We start from the raw sequence: 20,043 nt of genomic DNA, 5'->3' as shown, positions 1-20,043 counted from the left end.
AACATTTATTTACAGTAATATATTATGTTGTAGCACTGTTAAAAGCACACTATCAGATGTTAAAAGCATACACAATTATTGGTCTGCAGTTGTGTTGCTAGGCAGGTTAACCGATCTGATGTAAGGGTCTTTTTGATGTAATAGAAACATGAATAAAACTGAAAAAATCATGTCAGTTATGTTATTTAATATATAAATCTTTATTTAACATTTACTGAGCATATTTAGTTCTTCATTTGTGACACTTATGACCCTTAATGCCTGCTGAATGTGTGCATAGCTTTTTCTAAAGGAATTTAACTGAATTAGATCTGATTGACTACATCAGCAGCTTCAGGGCTACAGACGAAGAAAACTCAGAGCAACACTTTTCCTCCACTCCTTTCCCTCTTTTCTCTCCCCAGCCTGATCTGCCTGTCTATCCAGTGTTTGCTGAGGTTTCCGGATGCAGATGATTCCTGACGTTGTGCGAGGGATTTTGACAATGCGACACGGTTAAAGCGAGCGACTTGGTAGACTGGCATTTTCCGCCGCTGAACTGAGTCAATAGGATTTTGATCCAGCAAGATGTGGGTGAGACAGTGGTGCAGGGCCCTGAAATCCCATTATGACGCATGCATTGTGCCTAGAAACCTGCTGTAGCAGATTTATTCACCTCCACCTAATGTAGATGCCGAACCGATTACCGGGGAACCAGCAGCTCACACACAGAGTCATGGCAGGGATTGTACTGGTGTGCTGTTCATTGGCTGAGCTTCCCAAAAATGTGCACCTTGAAAGCACTCTACTCCATTTAAATATCTTATCTCGTCTTTGCATGCCTTCAGCCACCATAAACTGTCACTGATGGTCATTCATTCCGATCTTAAAAGCTGAACGTTGTGCTGTGAACAGTTCTGATGAGTGGGGACTGCGTTACAGGGATGGAAGGGCCCCCAACAACTCTGTTCTGGAGCGTTCGGAAGGTCCTAATCTGTCATCATGTGGCTGGCTGCCTGCTGGGGCTTTGAATTGGCATCTTCAGCAGGCGTGGCGACTCGCCCCTGTCAGCTGGTCGATTTGCTGCATAGCCATTAGGCTGCGTCCCTGCACTCGGCGGACATGTGTCAGCCGGATAACCTTTAAACTGATCTCAGCTCAGCGTTGAAGTGACAGCCGACCCAGCGGGCCATGACCAAGGCCACAGTCGACACCATGAGGAAACTCACTGATGCATCCCTATCATACCTCATCCTCTACCTCACACTCACTCTTCATAGGCAGTAATGGAAAGATCCCTGCCTTCAGTCTAACAGCAGTGTGAGTAATAGACCCTAAATGTTACCCATCCAAAGCCAATGGGATGAGGAGACATTTATGCTTATATCATTCTTATTTATGTGTTCCATCTGTTTGATCCATGTTCCACTTGATCAAAGGCTGAGGGTAATGGTGCCTGCAGGACCATTTATGGCCTGTTTGTTAAAAACACTGTCTCTCTTTAATGATGGGCTTCACTTACACACGCATAGCAAGTTACCGTGGAGGAAAATTACATTGATGTGTTTAAAAAGGACCGAATCAGCCTACTTGCATGTTTATGTTGAGAAGTGAGCCAGGAGAAGTAAAACTGAACATGTGGACTCAATCTAGGCATGATGCCACATCCTTGGAACCCCCCCCCCCCGATTATAAATCTGCACTGAATTCTGGTGGAATTGATAGACATACTAAAATATCACCAATGTTCATGATAATGACATATTTCTGCTTTTTCATCTATAAAAATGAACTTTTCATTCCTGTAAATGGCTTTGATGGAACTCTAGCCTGTTGCCTCATTTAAAATGCATAGAACCAGGCAAATGCAAATCAGCTCTGCCACTACTTCCACCAATTTGCCTGTAGCTGCTTACACTCAACTCGCATGGACACTTATGTCTCTTTGGCCACATTATTGGACAACTAATGAACTGTCAATAATGTTAGATAAACTTTATTCCCCACTGCTAACTCTGAAAGAATGTGGAACAATCAGGCTGCTTCTTTTGCTCCTAATTTACTCATTTTAACAAAGTAAAATTTCAGCAAAATCAAATGTCAGTTTCAAATAGGAGCTAAAAACTTTAAGCTAGATTGTAATTTGCCAAAAAAAAGTTTCCACGTCTGTCAAAACAAATTTTGGACCACTTTTCTTTACAACATTCCTTTAGCTCTTTGTTGTATGCTGTTATGAATTTGTGGACAGTTCTCTTCGGTCCATCACCACGCCTCCAATAATTGACAATATGAGATTAGGCGTTTGTGTTGATGTACTGTTTGGTTTTCTGTGCATTACAAACAAACATTTGTACTGTGGTCTCATCTATACAAGGACAAGGTCTTTTCATGTTTCTCCAAGGTCATTACTGATGTCTTTCCACCACCTGACATCCCTCCCCTACCTTAGTTGTTCAGTCTTTTTTGTTTTTGCACTGTCATGAGCAACATTTAACAAGCTAACTGATGCCTGTAGTGTCTATTTGTGGAGTTGTGAGTAGTCATTTGCATTAATTGCAATCAAGCAATTAGATATTAATCACGGAATTGCTCAGATTACATGGTAATGATGAGCTGCCACACAGTTAATCAGTGTAAAATGAAACCAGAATGGACTTGTGTGTTTTTGATTTCTCTAAAGTTATTTTTCTCCAGTAATTTCATTGCATTCTCCTTCAACCTGTAGCTAAGAAGGTATGTGCAGATCATAATACAAAGAACTTTCTGCACACTCTTTGTTTGCTCTCTCCTGTGGAACTCCCATGGGGGGTAAAGTAGGGGGGAAAGGGATAAGACATAGCAGTATTTTATTAAACAAACAGACACCACAACCACAAGACGACAGCCGACACAAACACTAGACACCACTGAGCAAAGAGGACGCTACGGGATACGTTGGTGGTGCTTGGACCTGTCGCTGTAGCCCCCAGCATGCACATTGACATGTAGTAGAAGCCAGGTGGGGATTAGCCTGAGATTTATGGGTGGAAAGAAAGCAGCATATAATATGGATGCCAATCATGTCCATGCAACAGTAGAAAGGGGACACGGGGGGGGAGGTATTACAGTAGTTAGTCCAGGACAAAGCATGCCACAAATGCCTTCTACTTGGAGCAACAGATAGAATAGAAAAACAGATATACTTTGTGGCAATAAAAGTCTTTTTATGCCATCTGCATTCAAACAGACATGTATATGCAGAAAGGCTAAAAGATAGGAGGTGGCTTACTCAGAATGGAGGGAAGAGGGGTTAACACTCGGAAAAGGAGACAGTAGTTGGCGGGATTGCTAAAGGGAGGGTCGGGGAGGTCAGTCTTTCACACACAACTTTCTCAAGACAGAATGGGGTTGTTGGCACGAAGACCCATAACAAAACAAAATGATGGCAAGAAAAGATTTTGTTGCCGTTCATTTCCCTATGTTGTACTGAAAATGAGGTCAGGATGTTTCTGTACGAGCCACACGGCACATAAGTGGCACATAATGGACACAAACTTGATGAGGGGGAGGAGTTTGAATTTTTTTCCAACCACCAAAAATTCATGCGAGGAGCAACTCTATCCTTGCTTGGAGGATGGCTGACGGATGGTGATGATGGCGATGACGATGGTGATGATATCAAAGAAATTATATAATAACAGTACACAAAACAAAATAATGAAATAAAAGAAAATGTAAATCACATCGCTCTACCCACCTTGACCCCAAAGATTAACAAAAAAAAGCTCAAATCTTAAGCAACCCAGCTCATGTTCACATGTGCATCACAGAAAACAGAAAATGCAACAGAAAAGAAACCAACATCATGTCATGCAACTGGTCAAACGACTGGACGTGGAGCTGAGAATGAGGGAATGAATTTCTGTGTCAACATGGTGGAATATATGGTTGGTATGGGTGTGTCTATGTTGCCACTATATGAGGGAAGGGTACCATGTTCTACAGAGATAAAAAGCTTGCACTTTGACTTTTTGAAGAAACTTGGGTTTGGGTTTGATATTTAATGAAAAGCACTTAAACTGCCTTGTAAAAGTATTCACACCGCTGAAGCATTTTCAGATTTTCAATTTTTTTAACATTTCAGTCACAAACTTTGCTGTTTGTAGTGCATAATTGTGAAGTAGCTGGAAAACGAGATGTGCATTTGTATTCAGCCCCCATGACTAGATTCTTAATAAAACCGCCTTTCCAATCAACTCTGACCAGCTTCCCTGTCCCTGCTGAGAAAAAGTATACCCATAGGATGATGCAGCCACCACCATGCTTCAGAGTGGGGATGATATGTTAAATTTTGATATCTTCTCTTCTTCCACATGTTTGCGGTGTCCCCAACATGGCTTTTGTGCAAAATGGCTTTATTTTTGCTGCACTTCCAAAACAGACAGATTTGTGGAGCACATGACTACTAGTTGTCTTGTTGCTGATTTCTGTTTCTGCTTTTGGTGGAGGAGGACGCTTTTCTCTTTTTTCTTCCTGATGCTATTTGTTGACTAAGGTTCTCACAAAAATCCTCCGAGACCTTCACAGAACAGCTGCATATATACTGAGATGAAATTAAACACAGGGGGACTTTTTAATAATTTGGTCACTTCTAAATGCAGTTTATTTAGAGTTGTTAGAGTGAAGGGGGCTGAATATAAATACCTGCCATACTTTTTAGATTTTTAAAAGAAATGTTAAATTGAGGGATCACTTGCCTTCAACTTTGCAATTGCACACTGCTTTGTGTTGGTCCATCGTAAAATTCCAATAAAATACATTAAAATGTCACAAAATATAGTATAGTAGAAGGGGTATGTATTTCTTTATGGATGACACTGTATGAGATGCAAAAATGTGTTTTTAGATAATCCCCAACTAAATATAGCAGAGCTTGCTTGATGAAGCTTGTAGATACAGAAAATGACTTTCTGTAAAAAAAAATAAGCTAAATACTAAAAGGTAATGAACTTCTTCCAAAAAGCATCAGTGAAACAGCAAATTTCACCTCTAAATAAATTAATGTGCAATTGCAACTCCCACAAAAAACAGGGGCTGTGCATTGTTTAAATTCAGCCATATTATTAGCAGAGAAAAGTGGACATATGCTGAGCGTTCAGTGGGGCCATGTTTGGGCAGATTAGCGCAGCATCAATTAGTCTGCGGTGATGGCATTTTGAAGGACAGTGAAGCAATCAAATAGCCTGAGCTGTTAATGATTTTCTGAGGGCCAGAGTGGAGCAGCTTGTCAAATGCTGAGCCAGTTTTAATACGGCTCACAGTCTCCTGGTTTTTACCACGTTATTAGGACGTGTGCCAGCTGCTCCCAGGGCTGAACATGTGACTGACAGCTGCTTGCTCCAAAAAAAAAAAAGTCCTCCAAACCCAAGTTGCCTCAAAATTACCACTCTTTCTGAATCAGGGGTTTTATTTCCAGCTCTGTTTTTATTTTTAATCTCCACGGAGTGTCTTATCACTTTGATGCAATCACAAAGTGATACCTTGTGAGTGCGCCATGTCTGTGCGTGTTGTGCGGTGTAAAAGGGAAGGGGGAGGGGCGGGGGGGGAGACAGTGTTGCACAGAAATTCGAGGATATCTGTTCTCTATTAGAATGTCTCAGGTAAGGCAAGCCTCCGACGAGGAAACAGAGGTACAAACAAGAGAAAGAAGAAGGGGAAGGAAGAGGCTCTGTTGCAGTTAGTCTGCTACATATCACAGTATCTAAAGACTGAAAGCATCTTTGTTCTCAAAAGAATCTCAAAATGTATCCTCTGTCAGGAGAGAAAGGCACACACGCACAGCAAGAGGGGTTCAACCATGTATGGGACAGATACATTTTGAAGCATCAATGCAGGCGACATGTGGCTTGATGCTAATTTCGTGCTTTGTTCAGTAAAGTTTTGCTCTCAAACGATGCTGAGAAAACAAAATTAGCATCAACGCTTCGTCATGTCTGCAGCCAGTGGCCCCATAGCTTAGTGTAACTTGTTTTGGAGTCCTGACAATAGCCTTGTGTGCTTTGATATATGTACAGTGAAGGTTACGACTGGGATTACCTGCAGATAGAAGATTGCCTCCCACTGCTTTTATGCATCTCCAAAGAGTTCTGAAAACTCCTCGTGTGAGCGGAGAACTCCTCACACAAATGTGTTTTTCTCACTGGGGCTGCTTTTCTTTTTAAAGTTACACTTGAAGCTCCCATGGGGGGCATGATGCTGAGAGGAGAAGCTCCTCAATGGCAAATCAAAGAAAGGTAAGGAGAAATAGACCAGATCTCAGAGCAAGCACAACTCAACACACTCATCCCACCTGCATGTCCCGAGTCGCACTCCTCCAGGTCCTCATCATCGCTGGAGCACTCTGCTGAAGAAACAATGTCATCTGTTGTCTGTGGAGAAACACACAAGATTATTCATTCATTTACCAGGTTTATTTGTTTTCTTTGCAGTTACAAAAAGTTAAACGTTACAAAGCAGTTCTTGTACAGTTCTTGTACTGTAATCTTGTGGAACACAATCTAGTAGCCCCAAAAAGAGTAAGATTCATCTACCTAAATAGCTTGGGCTCTACTAAACAAGACAATTTGCAGCCCAGTCAATAACAAACAAAAAGGTTGATTTTTACCAACTTGAACTCTACAGTATTAGAAATAACGGACTTATTGCTATAATAAACATCTGAATAAGAACCTACTGTATAAAAGGAATGTTGGAAATTCTTAAATGTGGGAATAGGCTCACAGCCTTTAAATTACAGCATCATCAACATAGAAGTCAAAAGCTAAGCTAAATATAAAGAAAACAATAGGGGGGCAAGAATTTAACCTTGTGGAACCCCTTTATGGACTTGCAAAATGTTTGTTGTAGAACTATCTATCAAAATTACCTGAGGTCTACTGACAAGATAATTTGCAAACCATCCAGCTGTTTGTTAAAAAAAAAACCTCAAAACAATTTCTGTAAGATGCTCGAAAGGTTTTTGAACCTATACCTTGGACCACACATAGAAGGACGTGGTTAGACCTGAAGCAGCCATTCCATCCAAGGATATCTCTGTAGGCACAGACCTCTCCGCCCGTCCTTCGGCTCCCATATATCACTTGGAGTCAATCATATTTCACAGTGTTTATCATTCTTCACTTCATGTGCTTTCCACCTCCACAGATAATTGTTTTCCTTCACCCTCCGCACTCTGCCTCCGATTATTTATCGCCCCTCTCCTCCTCCATCGTGCACAATCAATGGACCCAGTGAGCCCGCACAGATCAACAGCTTCCCCAGCTGCTGATTTGTGCTCCAGGGTGCTAGAAGGAGGGAGGGATGTGGGGTGGGCAAACTCGATGGCTACACCTGGACCAGCGATGGATTATCTGCACCCTCCAGTTCCCACATTTCTGATTTATCCCCACTCCACACCCTCCCTTTTTTTCGGGTCGACCCATGGAGGACAGAAGGAGGGAGGAGTGGTTGTATTTCAGCAGCAGTGCGCTGGGCAGCCGGCATTTATTAGAATGAATCAGCGGGGCGATAAAATAAGCCCTGTCACCAAGCTGGGTTATGAAATCTGAGTGCTGATTGAGTTTTCCAGTCCTGGCCAGGGGTGCAGGGCTCTAAATATCATTGAGTTTGACAGACTAATGAAACGCGCCCCCGTGCTTGTTCTGCTGTATTCAACAGGCCCGAAAGACAGCCTGTTCCTGCAGTCTATGTGCTGAAGCTCAACAAGTTGCCCGGTAGAAAAGCAACATTTTCAAAGCATATTCCTAACGTGCACTATGATTACACATGGTGACCTGTGCTATTTGTCTGTAGCAGTAGGTTTGTAAATGTGCTAATGCATGTTGGTGTTTATAATATGTTGCATTATGTACAGTACTCCGGCTTGAGAAGGTTGCAAACGAAGCAAGAGGGGAGGCTCGGAAGTAAATTGCTGTAAAATATTGTCCCACAGTAAACACAGCATTATTTATTGAAGGCACATTAGGGGCGTAAAAGTCTTGCTTACTGCCGAAACAGGATTATTGCTTGTTATTATGATAGCAGCAGCTGTGGGAGGCAGACGCACACGCAGGGAGATAAAACGTCCGAGTCACTTCAAAGTCTGCTCCAGCAATTCTAGCCCTTAGACCATCTCAACACAAGAAAGGAAAAAAAAGAGAATGACATCGAGCGAAAACACTCATACTCTGTTGTCCATTCACACTGCGTATCTCCGCAGCTAAACCTGATGGCATCTCAGCTCAGGAAACATTTTCACACAATTGGCTGCACCGAATTTCATGAGCTCAATATCTTCATATTCAAAACACTAAAGCTAGTCTTGAAAACAAAAACAGGATGATCAGATTTCTGCTTCAGGGTAGGATCAAAGTGGACCATTGTGAAAAATATGCATATGCAGTGCCTTGTAAAAGTATTTACCCTAATCGAACTTTCCCAGATTTTGATAAATCAACATAACGTAGTGTATTATTGTAAAGCTGAAGAAAAAAGATACATACATTTCAACATTTTGTACAAATGAAAATCTGAAAAATGTGGGATGCATTTGTATTCTCCCCACTCTGATAACATCCATCTATCGTCTATACCTGCTTGTACTTGCAGGGTTGCAGGGGAGCTGGTGTCTATCTACAGCGGTAATTGGACGAGAGGCAGTGTGCACCTTGGTGCTTTTCCATCACAGGGCAGCGCACAGACACACAGGACACAAAACCATGCACATTCATACCTAAGGCAAATTTAGAGAGACCAATTAATCAAACAGGCATGTTTTTGGAATGTAGTATGAGTACCCGGAGAGAACCCATGCATGCACAGGGAGAACGTGAAAAACTCAATTGAGAAAGAGACCAGGATTCAAACCCATTATTTGGGATAAAATATAGAAAACCATCTATCACTACTTTGTGTTGGTCTATCACATAAAATCCCAATAAAATGCACTGACGTTTGTGGTTTTGACATAACAAAATCTAGAAAATTTCAAGAGGTATAAATACTTTTGCGAGGTACTGTAATGTGATGGATTGTATGACTTGAGAGGGGCTTAGCCGCATTTACACAAGAAAAGATAGAGCTAGGCCTATATTTAAGAAGATGTCTGGCAGGCAGATCAGTGTTACTGTTTAGCTTTAAGGCAGGCCTTGTCACACATTTTATAATCTCTGCTCTCATGACTTGTTGCAAGACAGAAGCTAAAGCTGCTACTTGCAGAGTTTCTCACACATAAAACACATTACTGCATGGTAGAGGCCACATATAAATGGCAGGGGTAGAGACAGTCTGAAGCCATCCACTAACTCAAAGCAAGAGACCATCTCATCTTGATCACTCTAATTCCACTCAGAGAAATTGAAGAGTGCTTTTTAAGTATGATGTTTGACATTTAGAGATCCACTATGTGAACGCTTGATTAATTTTCACCAACATGAGGTGCATCTCATATCTCATAGCGATTCAGATTGAAGTGCTCTGTATAAAAGGCCTTTGATGTCGATTCTCCACCTATGAACGAATGCAGATCTACTGAAGTGACACACACACAGCTTATGGTTCCCACTGAAGTTGACTTGAAACGCTGATAATAACGTAGGGCACGAGACTAGATGCTGTAAATTCACATGGAGCTGATCCAGGGGAAAAAAGGTGCAGGTGTCGTGTTTGCAGCGTTTTAGCATAATGATGCGGTTGGCCAGCGGGACCACAAAAACTGGTTTCACAGCCAGGGAAATTCAATTCTTCATCTAAATCTCCAAAGCACAATTTGGTGTATATTTTAGTTGTGATGTCTTTGCTTTTTTTTAATGTAATTATTCTCAGTAAATTTCACAATTATCATTTCCAAGAGTCTGAGTGGTAGAATTTCCTTCTGCCTGCAAGTTTTCTCTACTTCACTTCTGTGAATGAAGTTAATTATACATGATAATTTTAGCAAAGAAACAAAACACACTATGTGCATCATGCCTGATTATCTTGTTTACCCAGCTTTCAGTTGACTCAAATTCCACAAACAAACAGCACAGACAAATCAATAGGCAGACTTCATTAAAACAGCATTTACCTCTGACCACTTCAGCATAATGACCGACAGGATCACAGCAATGATCGATAGAGATAGACAGCCTCCTTAAAATCCCACAGCTTTCACTTTACAACTGATGGGTCTGACACAGTCAAAATGAAGAATCCGCAACGGTGCAGGAGTGCTTTTGACTTTGCAAAAGTAGTTTAGTCATGAGTTTATCACAGAGTACTGTGAATCAGCTCCACCAATAAACTCCCTCTGCAAATTAACTGCTTGAATGCTACACCACTGCTCAGGCCTGAATTAAATTTAACTTGTTGACCTACATGCCAAGCACTTTGTGCAACAGAAAACTAACATACCGCATCACCACAGTGAAACATGATGGTTGCAGCATCTCTCTTCGTATCAGCAGGGATAGGGAAGCTGGTCAGAGTTGATGGGAACATAGATGCAGCTAATTACACTGCACTGCTGGAAGAAAACATGTTAGAGGCTGCAAAAAGACTGGGGCGGGAGTTTGCAGAATTTTGCTACTCATTTCGACCTGTTACTACAAGTTGTCAGTCAGCTGTGTATGGTGTATGCTGCTGCCTGGCCTGGACTACAAAGTGGAATGTACATATAATGAAAATATCATTTTATTTATATATTTTCTAACAAAACGTATGTATGTAGTGTGGGTTTAGGCAAAATTATTTCATACAGTTCATTTGTAGTTCTAAACAGAATGTTACAATGTCATTTGACTCACATTTTGTCTTGCCAACTTTAATGTCCCTCTCTCCTATACCCTGAATCACATGACCAAGTATGCAAATTAGGCAATGACATCACCTAACAACTTCTAGCGACATTTTGGACAACCAATAGCTACCTTCTTTACTGAGGAGTGGACAACAGTGATCTCTGTACGAGATATGGAGTAATTTGTATGAGGACTGGTTTTAAAGTGAACTGTTACCTCTGTGATGTTTGAGCTGAGCCTAATCTCAACAATCTTATCAATAAATTTCAAATTTCAGAATGCATCATTACTATATTGTTAGCTATCTTTTACATGTATTACTGTCAACACACTTAACCGTTTGTCTATTTTGAGCTTTAAATAAAGCTAAAATACATTAAACACAATTATTTTTATTTAGAAATCTGTGAAATTATTTTAACAGTAGTAGAAATAGCATTTCTTGTAACCCTGTACAAACATGATAAAATAAAGTTACCACATCCACTGAATTCAATACAGCCACTGCTCTTAGTTTATGTTCCAATACAGTTATTGATCTGCTTGGCTGTAATTACATAGTTTGAAGAAGGAATTTGCGCCTAAAAAGTCATTGCATTAGACTAACCTCATGTGAAAGTGTTTTAGTGTGTTTTTACTCTGTTTGAATGTGGACCAACTAGATAGTTCAAATTTACTATTTTTTGTCCAACCCCTTTCCCATTTTTTTCTTTCTTTGATATGCTTGTCTTTTCTCTGTTTTATTGGTTTTGAGAACTGCCAGACACATTTTAAACACACACTGTGGCTGAAAACATTTGGTATTGACACTGATGGAGGACTACTGCTGTAGCTGCCTTGTTGCTAATGTGCTACTTTTGCTATGGGGCCGTCAGTCATCGTTACTCTAGAATCAAATCAAGAGGGAATAGTTTCCCAAAATGGCTGGGCAGCACACTTAAAGGAAGAAGAGAAGCTGCAAAAACACAGATTTATGCTTTCATTTCAGCACATTAGGAGAGAAAAATCTCCCCATATTAGTATCAGGTTGAGTAGCGCTGTCACACTCCGCTCTGTCAAGCAGGTAAATGGAGCAAGTGATGAATTTTCCTCCAAAAGCAAATAAAATCCCAGAGAAGTCACACTTTTCACAGGTTTAAAGATTTCCCGCAGATCACACAGTGGTTGGTTTTGAAAAAGATTGAAAGGAGGGGGAAAAAGGAGACCTCTAAATCAGATTGTATTTATCCTTTTGCTTCCATACAGTGGGGGTATGTCTAAAACTGGGTCTGTGGAAACAAAAAGTGCATCCACACCATCTCCTCACAGCTGTGCCTAACAATAAACGCGAATTGGTTCTGGAGAAATCCAGTTGCAACAACCGTCATATCACTATGTGCCGATTGCAGCACCTGCTCAGACTATACTACAAGTCACTAAGGAACATACCGTTACATTTAAACAACATATTAGACTGTTGGTTTCTGCCTGCAGGCAATAGACACAATGGGGTTGTATCATTGCATTTCTGGTTCTAAACATATTCATGAAAGCTGGATTTCATCATAGAAAGTACCACAGTTTGAGCTAATGACCAACTATTCCTAAACTACTGGCCTGACAGCCGAGTCGTTGGGTCACTCCAATTAGACAAGAAATGTTTCAAGTTAACAATACTCATCAAACACACATACAGGAACAAGAGCAGCTACTTCATCTGCAGCTAAATATTCTGCTGAGCCTGACAGTGATTTGATTGGTCACATCAAAGCAAGCGTCCATGCATCGGCCGGGAGGGAGAGAGACTTAATGTACTCGACCGCTGTCTATAGTTTCCCCCTCTGGGTTGGTAGGAGCAGTGTGAAGGCAAAAACTCAGCTGCGGCCCCCGGGTTATAAACCCAACATGAAATGTGAGTCTCAGGAAGATGCTGGGAATCCGGCCGCACATGCTCCAGCGATCTACACTGAGTCACAGAGACGGCTTCCTGAACGTATGGCAGTCTTATTATAACAAATGACTTTCATGTGTTTTTATGCCCACGGGCCCGGAGGAAACACTGAGAAACAAAGCCTTTGGAGGACAGCCATAATAGATCCACATTACAGCCTCGCTATCAAACCCGGTTTGGTTTATTTACAATGCCAAGGCCTGGAGGAGATTCTGTTTTCACTGATGGGAACAAACCCAAACAAATCGAATTTCTTAAACACGTCATCCTGGTCTTTGGTAGCCTAAGATAAAGGGAGGGAGTGTGAGGGAAATGTTAACTGTTTAATGTTCATACTGTATTTAATTCATTCATTCATCTTCTATACCACTTCTTCCATAATGGGTCACGGGGGACCTTGTGCCTAACTCCAGCAGTCTATGGGCGAGAGGCAGGGTACACCCTGGACATGTTGCCAATCCATCGCGGGGCAACACAGAGACATACAGGACAAACAACCATGCACACACTCATTCACACCTAAGGGCAATTTAGAGATACCAATTAACCTAACAGTCATGTTTTTGGACTGTGGGAGGAAGCCGGAGTACCCGGGGAGAACCCACGCATGCACAGGGAGAACATGCAAACTCCATGCAGAGACACCCCTGGCCAAGAGTCAAATTCAGGACCTTCTTGCTGCAAGGCAACAGTGCTACCAACTGCACCACTGTGCAGCCTCATATTTAACTCTCTAAACTTTATTTGGATAGATTTTAGTCAATATTTCTGATTACAAAATATGTACGTTTGGCAGCTAAAAGACACCAATAAAGGAACTAAAGTGTTTATTCACTTTATTTCTTTTATTGTGTGAAATAAAAGACTTTAAGAATAATCTTTAGTGTGTACATCATTAAATTAGCGAAATTCTGATTGCAATGCAAATTTTTCGCCTTTGGTTTGTGAAGAAAATGGGGTAAAAGAAACAAAAAAATAACCCCAAGAATGCTCTGGCTTCCTATAAGAGTCCAGAATCATGACTGTTAGGTTAACTGGTCTCTCTAATTTGCCCTTAGGTATGACTGTGTGTGTTCTTGGTTGCTTATCCTGTGTGTCTCTATGTTACCGTGCGATGGACAGGCGACTTGTCCAGGGTGTACCCTACCTCTTGCCCAATGACTGCTGGAGACAAGCACCAGCTCCCCAGTGACCCTACATGGACAAGCGGATCTAGAAAATAGATGAATGGGTGGTTGTTAAGTTGACAAATTTCCTAGCAATTTCTAATTTAGCATTAACACTGTCACTAAGATACCTAAAACTTGCTCCAACACAAAACCTTTCTCAACGTCAATCCTAAACAGTTTTTAACTATTAATTAGTTATAAAAGAACCCATATAAATATGTCAGCATTATAGTTCTCCGCTAGACACTGCACACAATGAATGAGGCTAATTATTGACTAAACCACAACTATAGTTAAATTATATTTAAAAAGTTGAGGTATGTAGGATTTGTTATTGTTGGAATTTAACTATAGCCCCTTTCAACTGTAAATCCTTGGATTTAAATACATGGAATTTTTTTAATCCTGGTGAAATAAATCTGGACCTCATCGTCTGTCCCCCTATCATATGTCCTCTTCCTTTGGTTCATTCTCGATCACACAAAGTACTCTTAAATTTGAATCTCATAACAAAGTGAAAACAACAACAACACGCAGGTCTTAAATATGGCGGGTGAGCAGAAGTCAGAACACTGCAAGAAAGGGTCCACCAGTCATCGTTGATCAGCACGTAACGCCACCCATCAACAATCCAGGGGTGATCTGAAAGTCATACCTCCAGACCAGGACCTTTTTTCTGGGATGGTGTGGACCCGAGAAATTGAAATTTCTGCAAAGGAAATAGGGGCTATGTTTTCATGCACAAATATTTTTGATTGAAATTCACTTTATTTGATTGCTAAAATATAACCTTTAATTAATTATAATTAATCTTTACAATCCATTTTTATCCTGTAAATTTGCACACGTTCTTGAGGATAACAGAATGGCATTGTTCCAGCTGAACAAAAAATAACAGCGCCAGAAATTTGAGGTCTCTTATCCTTTAGTTCTTGCTATCTCTCTCTCTCGTTCATATCTCCTCTCTTCACCAGCCCCAACACCAAAATAGGACCGTCATCTCAGCGGCGAAAGCTTAGCCCTTCTATTGACGGCTTTGCTATGCGGCGAAAGCTTAGCCCTTCTATTGACGGCTTTGCTATGCGTGCGTTATCATGTCTGATCTGAGCTTTGACAAGCCGACAAGGGAGAAGCTTGTATTACAAGGGGAATCAATGGCACTAGGCCATATCCCTATCAATGGGCTGCCACAACTCTTTTTGCTCTTGTTCCCGCTTAGTGACACATAAGATGCTTTATCTGGAAATGAAAAAAAAATAGAACAACAGCACAGAGGCATGGTAAGAATAACCTACAGCAGTGATTTTAATCAAATGAGTTATCGTGGGGTGTCATTTTTTATTAGTAGAAATTCTGCCCGAAAACGCAAGCGAAGAAAAACCTGTGTGAGAAGGCAGGGAGCTCTGCTGACCCTATTGAATAAATGCTGTTAAAAAATAAAATGAGCTCCTGCACCAACCTGTTTTCAAGTATTGATATTTGGAATGAGCAGCCCCTTGTAGTCAGCACATTGTTTTTTCTATTCAGGTGTATGGAGAAAGAGGAAGTGGGAGTGGGTGGCAGAGCTTGGTGGGGTGTGGTGGTGGTGGTGGGGGTGTTGGCAGCTGTAAAGGTGGAAAAAAAAATAAAATGAAAATGCATTTAATTTGTTCACCCATTGGCGAGGCAGGTTAGTTTAAGCAGAATGGGTTTTGTACAGAGTATTTCCCTTTTTCTCAAGGACCTGGCTTTGAACAGAGAGCAGTGAGGGCTGTTGCTTCACTGCAAAGTCTTATTGCCCTCAGGCCACAGGCAGCCACTTTCAAGCAGGGTCATTCATCTTCCAACAGCAAAGGAAATGGTCTTTGGCCCTGATCCTTAATCACTCCCATGCCACTGTGTACAAGGTCATCAAGGAAGCCCTGTGACCGAACACATACACACACTGTACAATATGTACGTACACAAACACACAAGGCGAAAGATGGAGCCTGTAGCTGGGTGGTCACGTGGCATGAAACAAATGCAAGAGGCAGAACATGAGAGGGAAGAGGGAACATCTTCCCTCTGTGTCAGGCCATCCTCAGGTGATATTGGAGCGGCGATTACAGGTCTCTGTTATGGATTGTGTTACCATTTGTAGTTCTGTCTTCAAAGGGGAAGAGAGGATTTCATGTGGATGGGATGTTAAGCCATGCTAAGAGCTGTGACCGGAGAAGATGAGAGCAACATGGTAGTGGGAGGAAGAGGACTGAATTTTGAGCATAAGAAAATTGAAACAGTCTCCCTTTTTTCTCTCAACTTTAAGAAGTAGAAGTAGTAACAACACAGTAGGTAACTAATGAAATACTTTGTAGAACCATCTTTCACTGGAACTACAGCTGCATGTCTTTTGGCATATTTCTCAACCAGCTTTGGTAATCTAGAGACTAAAACCTTTGTCCCGGCTCAGGAAATGTTTGCCCACAGCATGAGGCTGCCACTATACTATATTACTGTAAGGTTTGGGATAGTTTTCCTCCACACAGCATGGAGGCCAAAGTGTTTGAGTTTTGGTTTCATCTCATAAGCACCTCTCCTTTATGTGTGCTGTGTTCCCTACATGGCTTGAGGTATACTTTAAACCAGACATCTTACATTATCCTGTGAACAGATTCTCCCAGCTGAGCTGTGGGTCTCTGCAGCTCTTCCAACGTAATCATGGGCCCATTGGCTGATTCTTTGAATTATGGTCTCCTTCCCTAGCCCGTCAGTTTAGGTGGACAGCCATGTCTTGGTAGTTTTGGAGTTACGCCATAACTTGTTTTTGAGTTATGGAGTAAGCTGTGCTCTGTGAAATGTTCCAGGCTTTGGATAATGCTTTATAATGTAATTCTGCTTTAAACTTCTCACCAACTTTCTCCTTGTCCTGTCTGGTGGGTTGCTTGGTCTTCATGATGCCATTTGTTCAGACCTCTGAGGCCTTCACAAAACAGCTGGATTTATACTGAGATTAAATTACAATTTGTTGACCAATTAGGAGATTTCTCCGGGCAACTGGTTGCACTGGATTCAATTTAGGGATCTCAGAATAAAGTGAGTAGATTCCAAACACATTCCACTCATTTCTCTGTATCATTTTCTTTCTGTTTCATAATAATCCTCTACTTTGCTTTGATCTCTCATAAAATCACAAAATACACTTACATTTTTAGTTGTAAGATGAGAGAAAAGCACTGTATCTACATACTGTTTTCAGATTTCAAGCATCTGTTTTCCTTTTTGTTTGATCTGCCTTTTAAATGTATTGCCATATTTGCTATTCCAAATGTATTCCATGTCTAGATTTTCTAAAAACGGTGGAGAGCATTCATCACATGATGAAGAGTTCTGATGACAATTACAAAGAGAGATCATATTTCTCCTATTTTAGCTTCCCTTCATTGGCTCCCTGTTAAATCCAGAATAGAATTTGAAATTCTCCTCCTCACATATAAAGCCCTTAATGATTTAGCTCCATCATACATCAGAGATCTGATTGTTCCATATGTTCCTAACAGAGCACTTCGTTCTCAGACTGCAGGTTTACTGGTGGTTCCTAGAGTCTCTAGAAGTAGAATGGGAGGCAGATCCTTTAGTTATCAGGCTCCTCTCCTGTGGAACCAGCTCCCAGCTTTAGTCCGTGAGGCAGACACCCTGTCTACTTTTAAGGCTAGGCTTAAAACTTTCCTTTTTGATAAAGCTTATAGTTAGAGTGGCTTAGTTTATCAGGGAGGGAGCCTTCCTCCCTCCCTGTTGGTTGGAGTAAGGGGGAGTCAGGTTTAGCCTAAACCGGCTCAGTTATGGTTGAGGTGCAAACACACCCTCCATTTCTGCTACATGTATGACCCCTTCTCTTTTCCAATGGTTGTGATCAGTCTGACAGAGAGAAGTATCCCAATCCTTGTGGTATTTAGTATAACAATGACCATCAGTGGGACCCTTTGTGAGGTGCCTTGAGACAACATTGTTGTAAATAAGGCCGCTTAACTAAATAATCTGAACTGAAACTATCTGTGTAGTTATGCTGCTATAGGCTTAGGCTGCTGGAGGACATAACGACCACTTTCACCCTCTTCGTTACATTCTCACACTACTCTCCAAATTTGCATTGTTTGCTGTTATTTCAGCTTTTAACCTTGTTCTCTCTTTTCTCTTCCTAGAAGCTACTCCTGGCCTGGCTCTGTGTCTGCCTGTGACACCTTTCTGGAGAGGGGAATCGTCCGAGCTTCTGCTGGCAACAACTTAATGCTCACCCTCTACCAATGATCCACATAGCCATGTCTTTTAGTGTTTAACCCTTTCTCTCTCCTAGACATGGAAACTGACTGAGCTTTTACTGTAACTAATTATATGTGCTTTCTTTCAGACTCTAACCTTGAAAACTGGCTCAGAGTTTATCTGTTCTTTCTTTCTAGGTGAAACGACTAAAGGAGCTACATCCATTAACATTTACTTTTCCTTCCCATAGAAAGTACTCCTGGATCAGTGCTTCTGTGTTCTTTTTGTGTCTCTGCTCTGTTATCTCAAACCCCCAGTCGGTCGTGGCAGATGGCTGCACATACTGAGCCTGGTTCTGCTGGAGGTTTCTTCCTGTTAAAAGGGAGTTTTTCCTCTCCACTGTCGCTACATGCATGCTCAGTATGAGGGATTGCTGCAAAGTCAACGCCAGTGACTGTCCACTGTCTCTACATGCTCATCCAGGAGGAGGGAATGCTGCAAGTCACTGACTGGATGCAATCTGCTGGGTTTCCTTAGATAGAAAAACTTTTTATCCAATTTGAATAAAAAGCTAACTCCGACTGCACTGTTCAATTGTTAGGATTAATAGGAATGTATGTACCTGACTGTTGTGAAGTGCCTTGAGACAACATGTGTTGTGAATTGGCGCTATATAAATAAAACTGAATTGAATTGAATTGAATCGTCGAATCTCAGTATGTCCCGGAACCCATGCTGACACCTAGAAGGCAGCACAACTGGTTATCACAATCCCTACCAATTAATTCCATGAATTTCAGCTCTGTATCACTTTTAAGGCTTCGTTCCCATTTAATGTGATTATGAGGGAGCAACTGCAGGAGGATCGTTTACAGCAACCCACTAAAAGAGCTGTTTTAAAAAAGCTGATAAAATGTAGCAATTCTAACACATTTATGCCCATTGATTTGTTTTTTTGTGATTTGTTTATTCTAAGCAGTGTCATGCTGCATCACAAATCTCTTTTGACATTTGTTTTCACTGCGAATGTGTCCTACTGTCCTCCTGAGATGTGTGTTATGAAACTGCATATGCATATGAACATGCATATTTTAAAGAGTTTGACCCGGCTGATCAATGAGATCCAGGATGGATTTATGGAAAAGTTCAAGTCTGCGTGACTTTGGCTCATGTTGGTGATTTGTACTTTTAATTTCCTTCTTATGCACTCTGAATCCGAGTGGTGTTTTGTTATTGGACTTCTGTGCTAGTCACGGATTGTCCATAACGAACACCATGTTCAAACATAAGGGTGTCCATCAGTGGACTTGGCACCAGGACACCCTAGGCAGGAGGTCGATGATCGACTTTGTTGTCGTATCATCAGACCTTCGGCCGTATGTTTTGGACAGTCGGGTGAAGAGAGGGGCTAAGCTGTCCACTGATCATCACCTGGTGGTGAGTTGGATCCGCTGGAGGAGGAGAAAGCCGGACAGACTTGGCAGGCCCAAGCGCATAGTGAGGGTCTGCTGGGAACGCCTGGCAGAGCCCTCGGCCAGGGATGTATTCAACTCCCACCTCCGGGAGAGCTTCGACCAGATCCCGGGTGATGTTGGAGACATAGAGTCCGAGTGGACCATGTTCTCCACATCTATTGTCGATGCTGCTGCCCATAGCTGTGGCCGTAAGGTCTGCAGTGCCTTTCGCGGCGGCAATCCCAGAACCCGGTGGTGGACACCGGCAGTAAGGGATGCTGTTAAGCTGAAGAAGGAGTCCTATCAGCTGTGGTTGGCTTGTGGGACTCCTGAGGCGGCTGACGGGTACCGTGAGGCCAAGCGTGCTGCGGCCCAGGCTGTGGCAGAGGCAAAAACTCGGGCCTGGGAGGAGTTCGGTGAGGCCATGGAGAAGGACTACCGGTTGGCCTCGAAGCGATTCTGGCAAACTGTCCGTCGCCTCAGGAGGGGGAAGCAGTGCT

The 20,043-nt window shown here is 41.8% G+C and overlaps 1 protein-coding gene across 13 annotated transcripts in view; it reads right to left on the bottom strand.

Moving 5' to 3' along the window:
* LOC124881654 (neurexin-3b-like) overlaps window positions 1-20,043 on the bottom strand; it is a 435,641-nt gene that overhangs the window by 11,861 nt on the left and 403,737 nt on the right. For all 13 annotated transcript variants that reach the window (XR_007041703.1, XM_047387345.1, XM_047387341.1 and 10 more), the window contains one exon: window positions 6,308-6,386. Coding sequence is in view for 12 of the 13 variants with exons in the window: in XM_047387345.1 (XP_047243301.1) it covers window positions 6,308-6,386 (79 nt within the window). In the remaining variant the exon portion in view is untranslated. The remainder of the gene's footprint in view (window positions 1-6,307; window positions 6,387-20,043) is intronic.

This window comes from Girardinichthys multiradiatus, chromosome 15 (assembly GCF_021462225.1).
Source record: "Girardinichthys multiradiatus isolate DD_20200921_A chromosome 15, DD_fGirMul_XY1, whole genome shotgun sequence".
NCBI classification, from domain to species: Eukaryota; Metazoa; Chordata; class Actinopteri; order Cyprinodontiformes; family Goodeidae; genus Girardinichthys; species Girardinichthys multiradiatus.
The sequence above is the reverse complement of the archived record's forward strand: the minus strand, read 5'-3'. Positions and strand labels throughout refer to the sequence as shown.